The sequence below is a fragment of the Canis aureus genome, chromosome 2, assembly GCF_053574225.1.
Source record: "Canis aureus isolate CA01 chromosome 2, VMU_Caureus_v.1.0, whole genome shotgun sequence".
Lineage (NCBI taxonomy): Eukaryota > Metazoa > Chordata > Mammalia > Carnivora > Canidae > Canis > Canis aureus.
In genome coordinates, this window is record NC_135612.1 from 38,356,336 (window position 1) to 38,368,241 (window position 11,906).

Genomic DNA, 11,906 nt, shown 5'->3' on the forward strand with positions numbered 1-11,906 from the left:
TGAGTCTGATTTTTCCCAGAGGCACAAGGATGCAAAGTCCTTGCCCACCCAGGGACACTACATCAGGCTAACCACAGACTGTTCTCAGACAGAGAGCAGAGCTACAGCGATGGTAGAAGATGGGAGCAAGGAGAGAAAGGGGACAAGAGATTGCTTTTTGAAGGCTCCCTGTTCTTCATCAGCCAGATCCTAGACATCTTAAAGCCAGACATGATGTCTTATTCCTCTTTGTGTCTCTGGCATCAAGACACCGGAGAGACATTTAATAAATGTTGAATGAATAAAGAATGAATAAAATTAGATGTTCCCAATATACTAACTTTAGGTAATTCAGAGAAAGGCAGTGTGCTGTTGTCATTATACAGTTCAGGTACTTGGCACATTAAGTATCCATAAAGGCAAGTTGTGCTTTTTATGAAAATCAAATGGATTCTTGGAAGGTAAGTTGAACTAAGGGTAGGTATGAGGCACTGGCAGACCATGGGTGGGGCATTGGGAATAGCCCTTTCCCAGTGGGGAGGGTTTCTCTCACTAATATTATTTAGAATTGTAGAAAAATAGAAGAAAAAAAGAATGTACATTGTAGAGTAAGGCAGGCCAACATTTAAATCACAGCTTTAACTTTGGCTTGGGCAAGTTATTTATGTACCAGAGCCTTCATTTCCTCTTCTGGAAAATTGGAACAAGAATCCTTTAACTGTTGCAAGAATTGTAAGTAATGAACTGAGAGCTCCTAACATAGTATTGACTGAGGGTTAGACACACAGATCAACAGCATAGGATATAGAACCCAGAAATAGCCCCCACACAAATAAGCTCAGCTGATTTTTGACAAAGGAACAAAGTCAATTCAATGGAGGATGAAGAGTCTTTTCCACGAATGGTGACAAAGCAAATGAACAACTGTAGCCAAAAAATATGAACCTGAACCTAAATCATAATAATTCAAAAATTAGCTCAAAATGAATCACAGAAAAAATGTAAAATGTACAACTATAAAACCTCAAAGAAAATACGCAGACCCAGGGCTAGGCAAAGAGCTCTTAGCCATAACACAAAAGCATAATCCAAAAAAAAGAAAAATGTATGAATTGGACCTCTGTTCTGCAAGAAAAAAAACAAAACACAACTATTAAGAAGATGAAAAGACAAGCTATAGACTGGGAGAAAATATTTTAAAAGCACATGTCAACAAAGGATTTGTATCTAAAATACACAATGAGCTATCAATATTCAACAGTAAAAAAAAAAAAAAAAACAATCCAAATTTAAAAATGGGAAAAAGCCATGAAGACATGTCACCAAAAAAGAGATACAGATGGCAAATAAGCACATTGAAAGATATTCAACCTTAGAACCACAATGAGCCATCACTGCATACCTATCAGAATGGCTGAAATTTTAAAAAATGATAATATCAAATGCCGGAGAGGACATGGAACTATCAGATCTCTCATACATTGCTAGTAGGGATGTAAAACTCTAGAAAATAATTTGACAGTTTCTTATGAGACTATGAATCACTTACCATATGACCAAGAAATTATACTCTTAGGTATTTATCCCAAAGAAATAAAAATTTATGTCTGCACAAAAGCATATACACAAATCTTTGTAGTGACTTTCTTTGCTATAGCCCCAAACTGAAAACAACCCAAATGTCTTTCCTGAGTGAATGGTTAAAGAAATTATGGGGGATGCCTGGGTGGCTCAGTGGTTGAGCATCTGCCTTCGGCTCAGGGCATGATCCTGGAGTCCCAGATTCAAGTCCCACATGGGGCTCCTTGCATGGAGTCTGCTTCTCCTCCTTCTGCCTGTGTCTCTGCCTCTCTTACTGTGTCTCTCATGAATAAATAAATAAAAACTTTAAATAAAAAAGTAAACAAACTATGGTATATCCATACCGTGGAATCCTGCTCAGCTGTACAGAGAAATGAATATGATGCATGCAATGAGTTGGTGGATCTTGGAATTATTGTGAATAAAAAAGTCAACCACAAAAGATTACATACTATATGATTCCAGTTATGTAGCATCCTTGAAATGGCCAAACTATAGAGATGGAGAACAGATGAGTGATTCTGTTAGCCATGGATCACCAGAGAAACAGAACCAGGAGGATATGTACAGATTTATGTAAGAAGAGATTTATTTTAGAAATTGACTCAACAATTCTGGAGGCCAAGAAGTCTCACCATCTGCAAGCTGGAGAACCAGGAAAGCCAGTGGTATAATTCAGTTCTGAGTTCAAAGGCCCAAGAAGTGGGGCCAATGGTAAAATTTCCTATTCAAGCCTGAAGGACTGAGAACCAGTAGCAGCACTGTCCAAGGGCAAGAGAAGCTGGATATTCCAGCTCAAGAAAAAAGCAAATTTCCTCCTTCCTCTACTTTTTTGTTCTATCCGAGTTCTGAATGGTTTGGATGATGTCTGTTCACACTGATGAAGACGATCTTCTTTTCTCAGTCTACCAATTCAAATCCTAACCTCCTATAGAAATACCCTAAATATGTTTTACTAGCTATCTGGGCATTTCTTTATCCCAGTCAAGGTGACATATAAAATCACCTATCACAGTGGTGGACAGGGATTAGGGACAGGAATGAAGTGCTCAAAGGAAGTGGGTATGTTTATAAAAGAGGAGCACAAGGGGCTCTTGTAGTGATGCAACCATTCTAGACCTTGAGAGGATTATACAAATCTACACATATGATAAAATTCCATGGAACCAAATACACATACACACACACAGATAAATGCATGGAAAATTTATGCAATCTGAATACATTCAATGGAGTGTACCAAGTCTATATCCTGGCTGAGATATTTTACTCCAGTTATGCGAGATGTTAGCATTGAAGGGACCTGGGAGAGGGATACACAGGATCTCTCTGAATTATATCTTACAACTGCATTTAAATCTACAATCATCTGAATGGATAAAGAAGATGTGGTTTATGTATACAATGGAATATTACTCAGCCATTAGAAACGACAAATACCCACCATTTGCTTCGATGTGGATGGAACTGGAGGGTATTATGCTGAGTGAAATAAGTCAATCGGAGAAGGACAAACATTATATGGTCTCATTCATTTGGGGGATATGAAAAATAGTGAAAGGGAATAAAGGGGAAAGGAGAAAAAATGAGTGGGAAATATCAGAAAGGGAGACAGAACATGAAGACTCCTAACTCTGGGAAATGAACTAGGGGTGGTGGAAGGGGAGGTGGGTGGGGGGTGGGGGTGACTGGGTGACGGGCACTGAGGTGGGCATTTGACGGGATGAGCACTGGGTGTTATTCTATATGTTGGCAAATTGAACACCAATAAAAAATAAATTTATAAAAATAAAAAATAAATAAAAAATAAATCTACAATCATCAAAAATAAATACATAATAAATAAATCTACAATCATCTAACAATGAAAAGTCCAACATTCTAAAATGTGGTCTTAAGATATGGTAAATGTGTATTGGCTAACAAGAATATCAACAGCCTAAGATTATTTAAAAGCCATTTACCTACCATCTAACCTAACTTCTTAAAATATGAATTTGAGCTTTGCGCAGTGGCAGTATCGTAGCCAATGAGGTTTATCCGAGGCGCGATTATTGCTAATTGAAAATATGAATTTGGATAATCTATTGTTCTTTATGCATCTTTTCCAAGAAACAGCTTTTGACTCCACTGATTTGTCTACTATACCTCTTTTTAGTTTCATTGATTTCTGCTCTGATCTTTATTTCCCTCCTGCACAACTTTGAGTTTAATTTGCTATTTTTTTTAGCTTTGTAAAGCAGAAATTTATATTATAAATTTAGAACATTGCTTCTTATCTAATATAAGTATTTTGCTGCCATAAATTTCCCCCTAAGTACTGATTAGTTACATCACACAAATTTTGATAAATTGTATTTCCATTTCGTTGTGTTCAAACTATTTTTTTTTAATTTCCCTTGAGACTTCCTCTTTGGCCCATGGATTATTTAGAAGCACGTTGTTTAAGTTCCAAATAGTTGGAGAGTCTCTCCAAATATCTTCTGTTACATGTTTATAGTTTTATTTAGTAGTCGTCTCCGAACAAACTTTCCATGATTTCTATTCTTTCAAATTTGCTAAGGTGGGCTAAGAATATATTCTATCTTGGTGAATATTTCATATACTTTTGAAAATAATGCATCCTGCTCTTGTTGCAATCTATAAATGTCGATTCATTCAAGTTCTCTGATGGTGTTCAGGTCTTCTGCATCCTTGCTGATATTCTGTCTACTTGTGATATCAATTACTAAGGGAAAAATGATGAAGTCTCCAACCATAATAGATTTGTCAGTTTCCCCTTTCATTTTTGTTAGTATTTGCTTTTAGCACTCTGAAGTTCTGTCATTAAGAGCATGCACACCTGTAGGACTGTGATGTTTTCTTGGAGAGTTGAGACTATATCATTATGTAATGTACCTCTACATCTTTGGTAACAATCCTGGTTCTGGAGTCTACCTCATCAGACATTAACATAGTCACTCTAGCTTTTTTATGACTAGTGAATATCATTTAAACTATCTGTGTCTTTATATTTAAAGTGAGTTTCTTGTAGTCACTAGAATGGAGTATTGCTTTTCCCATCCATTCTGACAATTTTGCTTTTTAATTGGTATTTTTTGACCATTTACATCTAATGGTATTAATCATATGGTTGGATAAGTGAATTTTGGGTTAAATGAGTTGCTTAATGGCTCCATTTTGTCTCCATTATTGATTTATTATGCCTCCATTTTTCATTATTAGGGATTTCCCTAGAGTTTACAGTAAACATCTTTAATTAATTAGATTCTATTATATTAAATATTCTATTCAAGAAATATTCTACTTCACATGTTGTATAAGGATCTTATGAGTTTATTTGCAACCACTTCCTCCCATCCTTTGTACCATTACTGTCAAGCATTTTACTTTTACATATGCTATAAATACATAATACGCTGCTGCTCTCTTTACCTTACTTAGTCTCTTGGAACTATTAAAAGGAAGAAAAATGAGTTTTATTTCCATATTCATTTATTACATTTCTATTGCTTTTCATTTTGTTATATAAATCCAAGTTTCTACTGGCAGCATATTACTTCCCTGTAAACATTTCCAATTTCCTTTAATATTGTCTAGTGCAGCATACATAGATACACATATACATATTTTTTCCTAGTACAGTTCTGTAGGCAATTAATTTTTTTCATTTTTGTTTGAGAAAGAATGTCTCCATCTTTCAGAGATTTCTTTCTGGATATAGAATTAGCAGTTTTTTTTATTTCAGCACTTTAAAGATGTCACTCCATTGTCTTCTGGCTTACCTCTTTTGTCATGAAAAGTCTGCTAAATTTCTTATCTTTGTTTCTCTGTATGCAATGTGTCTTTTCCCTCTTGTTGCCTTTAAGATTTTGTCTTTGGTTTTTCATATGTTTAAATATGCTAAGTATGGGGATATTTTTGGTGGTGGTGGTAGTGGCATATTGTTTTCCTGCTTGGTTTTTTTCCTAACTTCTTAGATCTATGCTGGAATTTGTCATTCACAGTGTAAGGCTTGTCTGCCATTATTTCTTTAAATATCCTTTGTCTTGTGCTCTTTTTTCCTTCAGGGATTCCACTGACACAGATCTTAGGCTGTCTAGTATTACCCCACAGCTCTTGTGTGTTCTGTTCTGTAGACCTCCACCAACTCTTTTTCTCTGTGTGTTTCAATTTAGATAATTTCTGTTGACTCATCGTGATGTTCACAGATTCTCTTCTCAGCTGTGTAAAGTGTACTGATCAGCCGCTCAAAGTCATTCTTCATCTCTCTTACTGTGTTTTTTTTCATTTCTAGCATTTCCACTTGATTCTTTCTTATAAATTTCCTCTCTCTACTGGAGAGAAATTGATCATCAAGTCCTGCATGGTATCTACCTTTTCTATTAGAGTATTCAACTTCTTAATCAATTATTCTAAATTCCATGTCTGAGAGTTTCAACATCCATGTCATATCTGAGTCTTGTTCTTCAAATGCTTTATCTCTTACCAACATGTTGGTTTGTTTGGTTTTTTTTTTCTCTTATCTTTTCTTATGCTAGCAGTTTTCTGTTGAAAGCCAGAACTAAGCATGCCTTACCTTTTCCTAGGTCTTTAGCATGGGGTTTGGACCAGTCTAGTCAAGACTTGAAGCAGGTTTTGGTTTCATTGCTGCTTTGGTTACCCATAGTGCACTCGGCCTTCAGATTTCACTGGTGATATCTTGTGTTTTGCCAGAAAGTTTTTCTCACTGTCTGCTGCACCCTCTCTTCAAACTCCTGTCCCTCTTCTAGTACTAAACTGCTATTACTTGCAGCTTGTTAGCCTGGGTGTGGCAATGGGAGCCTGAAGGGTGATGTTTTTGTTATTCTAATTAAGCTTCTGTTTTAGGCAGGTATTGTGTCTCCAGATCTTGGAAAAGAAGTGACCTCCTCCAGCTGTATTATGGGCTCAGCACAAGTTCCTGCCCCTTCCCCAGGGAAAAAAAAAAGGGGGATTTTGTTTTTATTTCCTCCTCCCACCCCAAGCTTTACTGGGGAAAGATCCCAATGCCCTAAGGTCAACAGTGTTTGTTGCCCTGCTCTTGCAACTTAAGCTTTTGTTCTTTAGGATAGATGGGGAGAAAGATCTATGAAGGATACTTTCTCAGAATTCTTGCCAATCTTTTTGTGAGCACCAGGTTGGATCCCATGGGAAGAGGTCTATAAGTACATTTGAATTTCCCTTATATCTGTAGCCCCCAGGGTTCTAAATATTCTTTCACTAAACTACGTTCTTCCTTTACCAATTTATTAACAATTTTAGCTGAATTCTTTTTATAGCAGTCCAGCTAAGTTTGCCTCAATGAAAATCATGTCCATTTCTCCTTGTACGTGCCCATCTGTCCTTAGATTTGGACTTAGCTGTTTGCCCTGTGACCTCTGTTCTCTAATGGGTCAAAGGAAAGTTGTGAATCTGCAGTTTGTCTAGCTTGTTGTTGTAATGATAGCACCATGCTCTCCCCGAAACAGAAACCAGAAGTGTCCATTAATTTTTGGAAAATAAGTACTGAAAATACATCCAGGCTGGTTTTGGGAATGTGTCTGTGTTTCTAGGTTAAAAGATAGGAGATCCTAAAAAAAGAATTTGCTGGCTTATTTTGAAAAGCATTTGCTGTTCCTGATATTGCCACCAGAGGGCAAGTCACCACATCACTACATATTTGGCAGGGTGAGGCCAGGTTTCCAGTTGGGAAAAGTCAATATGTAAAGTGGGAGGCAGAGGCATCCAAACCAGCTAATGCTTGCAGGGAGGGCTTGTTTTCAAGGCCATCCTGGCCTGTGCAGCTATAAAGGTCATCAGGCTCTAGCATCTTCAGGTGAGTTCAGCCTTATGCTCAACAGGGGGCAGCCCAGGGAATCAGTTCTGGTCTGGCCATTGAGGATAAAAATTTCCAGGAGCCCAGTGGTAGGGTGTTGAGGCTGAGGGGCATGTGGATCTGTACTACTTTAGTTGGTTTATCTGAAACAAATAAACCAAAATCATAGTGAGAGAAGTGTGATGCCAAAAAAAAAAAAAAATCTAAAACAGGTGTTCCTGATTGGTGAGCAGATCTCCAAGTGGGGGAGTCAGGAGCTCACCCGAGCCATCTTACAGCACCACCATTTTCAGCATACAGGAGGATGGGGAGGGGTGTGGGGAGAAGGACACCCATGGCTGACCACATTGCCCAGCACTTCCCACAGTGCTTCTGCTCTCATGCCATGGGTGCAACTAGGCACCTGTTCCCTCTTAAGTGCTGGGGGCTGGGAAATGTAGTCGTGGCTGGGCAGACGCCCCCCAGTAGCACCCCTTCCCTGGGAAGGGAGTGGATGCTGGACCCAAATTGCCCAAGTTGTACCTGCAGTAACTACTTCAAACAGATTATTGCTCTAGGACAATATTTTCCAAATTTGCATGATTTTAAAAAACCACGGAGGATGCTTAATTATAATATAGTCCTTGGCTCCTTTTCCTGGACACTCTGGTTTGGCCATGGGCATGCAGTCCTGGAATCAGGGCCTTTATCAAGCACTCCAGGGAGCTGTGCTGCCCTAGCAAGTATCTACAGAGGGATCTGCTGCCATCCCCACCTCTTCCCAGTGGATAGGAAGCCAAGCCAACTCTCTCTCACCTTTGTGTTGAGTCGTGGAACTGTGGGACAGGCTCCTGGGCACCGCTCAAGGGAGACAGGTCCTGAACCAGCCCTGCAGGCCTCTCAGTGTGACTGCCCTGCAGCTCTGCCCTGGGAGGGGCAGCCTGTCATGGCCATGTCAGGGCAGAACCCAGTGGCCTGAGCTGGGGCCGACCAAGCCGCCCTTGACCAACCAAACTGGAGCAAACTGGAGCACAGTACTGCCAGTCCCCAGAGACTTGAAACAGAAAACCCTCCAGCAACGCAGTGTTTCCTTTATATGGGAGTGGAGAATTATTTGTGCTCACATTTTCTCTTTAGCAACACTGGAGGGCAGCAGTGAGTCAGTGTTTGCAGTTTTTTATTAAGTCAACTATTCGTGGTATTCAGTCGTAGATTTTTATTTACTTATTGGCCTTTTTGTTCTTGCCGTGACAGCCTTACCATGAATCATGGTAAATGACACCAGGCTCACGGCCACCGGAGGGTGGGGCGTGGGGGGAGGAGAGGTGGAGCAGTGAGGAGGCGGAGGTAGGGCAAACCCAGAGGAGCAGCAAGCTCTTCCCTTGCTCTCGCTGAACACTGGGTCCCACAAGAGCTCAGAAGCTTCCAGCAGATGCAGAAAAACCCTGTGGACGCCCTACTCCGCCCAGGCCTTTCTGAAATGGGCCAAGACTCCCTGCCCCCCCCCCCCCCCCGGTGGGAGGGAGTGTGATGAATGAATCCCTGGGTGGGGGCCAGCCTCGCCTCGCGGTCTCCGCCCACGGGGGCCTCCTCGGAAGCCCTCCCGGCGCGCCTTGGGAGGCGGGCCCTGGCTCCCCGCAGCCCGCTCTTTACTTTTCAGGCCGCTTATCACGCCCTGGCGTTAGGAGACTGTGGTGGTGGTGGTGGTGGTGGTGGTTACCCGGGAGCCCCCGGAGCTAACCCCCCGCACTCCCCGGCCGCCTCGAAGCGCTAAAGAATTATCTGAACGAATTCACAGATGAGCAGATTGGCGGGCAGCCCTCACCTGCCTGATGTGTGCGCTGTGAGGTGCCCAGGAGCCCGGCCTGGGTCCTTCCTCAGAAAGAAGGGAAGCGGCAATAGGTATTTGGTTTCCGGGGTTTGCCCGCTGCCCACCCGCGGCACCCGTCTTCTCACACACCCAGATCGTTAGCAGAGTCCACATGAGGAGTCCAGCTGCTCTTCAAAGTCCACAAGAAATAGGACGAATTTTAAACTATCAGCAGCGGTTTTGACACCTGTGGTCTTAACGCTCCTGCTGGCACAGAGGGTCTGGGTTCGTCCCCACTCGGTTTCCTTAATCAAGGAGCCACCCGGGCTTGGAACCCCCGCTCCGGGCCTCCCTGGGGGCTGCTGCGGGCCGCGCCCTCGGGCCGCCCGGGGGCCGCCTGGCAGCGCGCCTCTCTCTTCTGTTGCAGCCGTGATCCCCCTGACGGACTCGGAGCACAAGCTGCTGCCCCTGCACTTTGCGGTGGACCCCGGGAAGGACTGGGAATGGGGCAAAGACGACAACGATAACGCCCGGCTGGCCCAGTGAGCCCCTCCCGGTCCCTGCCCCTGCCCCTCCCCCGGGGACAGCCGGCGAGCCTGCGGGCGGGGCGCGGGCGGGCGAGCGCGGGCCCGCGCGGCGCCTCTCACGCAGTCTTCTCCTCCCACCAGCCTGATACTGTCTCTTGAAGCCAAGCTGAACCTTCTGCACAGCTACATGAATGTGACGTGGATCCGGATCCCCTCCGAGACCCGGGTGAGCCCGGCGTGCGCCTGGCCCCGACCGGCGGGTGGGGCCCCGACCGCTCACTCGCCGCTGGCGCGCCGGGGGGCGCATCTGCCAAACGCTGGCCCAGGGCTGGGCTCCCCCACCGGGACCCCCCCACCCCGGGACCCCCCCCGCCCCCGCCCCCACCCCAATCCGCCCGGCCTGGCCAGGGCGACAAGTGGCTCGGGTTTACCTGGGGCATGTGTGCGCGCGTGCCTGAGAGCCTGCACGTAGGCATGCACTCCATGTGGGGATGGTTGTGGGGGTGGGGGTTTCGGGGGGAGAGGGGTTTGGTCACACTATTTTCTCCAGAAGGAGAGGAATAAACACACCCACTCAGAAAACAAACCGTAGGCAAGTCACAACACAAAACTATCTCTGCCGAGATCGGAACACGATGTGCTGCAGCCAAGCGGAATTAATTATAAACTGTGTGTGGGTCCTTGGAAAAGTCAGGGAACCGGGAACGCAATTCCTCAGCGCCCCCTCCCTCTCTCCTCCTCCTCCCTCCTCTGGGAGGGCAGTGAGAAGAGGAGCTGCCCGCCACCACGTGGCCCCTCCACCAGGAAGAGTCTGTTCTGTCCCTGCTTCCAGATGCTAAGGATTCACTTTAAGTATCTGATGAGGGATTTGTGTTGTTTTGTTTGTGTTTTGTTTTTTTAAAAAAAGGCCCTCCTAGACATCATTATACTTGGCCCTGAGGCAGGGCTCATAAGCAGTATTAAAGGAGTGATAGGAGGAAGCAGTAGGGTGGTACTGACACAGTGAGTAGTAGCCAGGCTCTGCCAGGCACTGCTTAGGATGTTTTCATACATCAGCCTTTACCTATATTTAATCTTCATAGAGCTCCCGGAGGCAGGTACTGATATCCCATTTTACTGAGGGCACAAGGGACAGTTGGTGGCAGCCTGGGCTCCAGAGTCCTACCCCTTCACCTCCACAGGGACCTGTCAACTGCCTGGACGATGCCAGTGTTGTTGGGGGTGTTCCTTCCTGGTACACACATATGGTGTGAAGTCAGCAGCTTTAGATCTACAATCAGGAGGCTCTGGGGCTGGGACACAGCTCTGCACCGCAATGAACAGTGCCAAGCCAGGGTGGCCCCCATGTCAGAATCAAGGCCTGGCAATGACCCTTCCAGCCAGAGGGCATTTGAGCCAGGGCTCCTTACTCACTGGGCTCCCACGGATGAGCACTCCCAGCACCAAGCACACCCCCCCTTTCCTGGGCCTAACCCCTTTCTGTGTCACTAACAAAAACCATTTTGAGACCTCTATTTTCTTCCAGACTCAGGGCAGGGTGAGAGGAGGAAGGAAGGCATTTCAGACTGGGAGGTGGTGAGGATGGTTCCTGCTTGCTTCTGGGGACTTGGCTGCGGGAGGTCTCTGGGACCCCTCTCCTGGATCTGCTTGGCAAGGGAGGAAACAAAAATAAAAGGACAGAACAATGGGGCTTTCTCCCAGGCTCTTCCCCTAGAGGTCAATAAAAGCCTATCTAGGGGTGAGCACCAGTTCTTGCCACTCAGCTTCTAGCAAGAGGTCCCTGATCTCCAATGAAGCTGTCTGAATTCTCTCTCTTCCCTCAAGAAGGAACCTCCACAGGGCAGCAGTAGGTTCCACCCATCTCCTTTCTCAGGCTCTCCGCCTACCCCATGGTCCTGACCAGGTGCCCACACTGGCCTCACTCTCCTTACTGGCGGACAGTGGGCCTCGTCCAAGGTGTTCACAGAGAGGCTCCCTCCTCAGGCCCTCCAGAGACCTTTCTGGGAATGGTAACATCTTTCCTACTAAGCCCAAGTCCCGGTTCAGGATCCTCAGTTTAACACTCCACACTGCCAGCCTGAGATAGGAACCCCTATACTAAACGGTCATCCCTGAAACTAAGGGCATATTTGTCCCCGCGTGAGGGCAAGATGTCAACCCCCTGCCTGGAATGAATAGGTGAGACACCTTTGTA

The 11,906-nt window shown here is 44.6% G+C and overlaps 2 protein-coding genes, 1 long non-coding RNA gene and 1 pseudogene across 11 annotated transcripts in view; 2 read left to right on the forward strand and 2 right to left on the reverse strand.

Annotated features, from left to right (window-relative positions):
* Positions 1-11,906, forward strand: part of OTUD7A (OTU deubiquitinase 7A) — a 392,867-nt gene that overhangs the window by 371,223 nt on the left and 9,738 nt on the right. For all 6 annotated transcript variants that reach the window (XM_077868861.1, XM_077868826.1, XM_077868852.1 and 3 more), the window contains 2 exons: positions 9,613-9,727; positions 9,854-9,938. In XM_077868861.1, the coding sequence (XP_077724987.1) occupies positions 9,613-9,727; positions 9,854-9,938 (200 nt within the window). The remainder of the gene's footprint in view (positions 1-9,612; positions 9,728-9,853; positions 9,939-11,906) is intronic.
* The window catches only part of LOC144296053 (uncharacterized), a 35,224-nt gene that overhangs the window by 3,332 nt on the left and 19,986 nt on the right, over positions 1-11,906 (reverse strand). The gene's annotated exons all lie outside the window — the stretch shown is intronic.
* On the forward strand, positions 3,561-3,675 carry LOC144304118 (U4 spliceosomal RNA; annotated as a pseudogene).
* On the reverse strand, positions 5,038-9,745 carry LOC144296076 (uncharacterized). Its single transcript, XR_013363201.1, has 2 exons — positions 8,192-9,745; positions 5,038-7,539 (listed from the first exon to the last, which is right to left on the reverse strand). It is a non-coding gene; the product is annotated as an uncharacterized LOC144296076 (long non-coding RNA).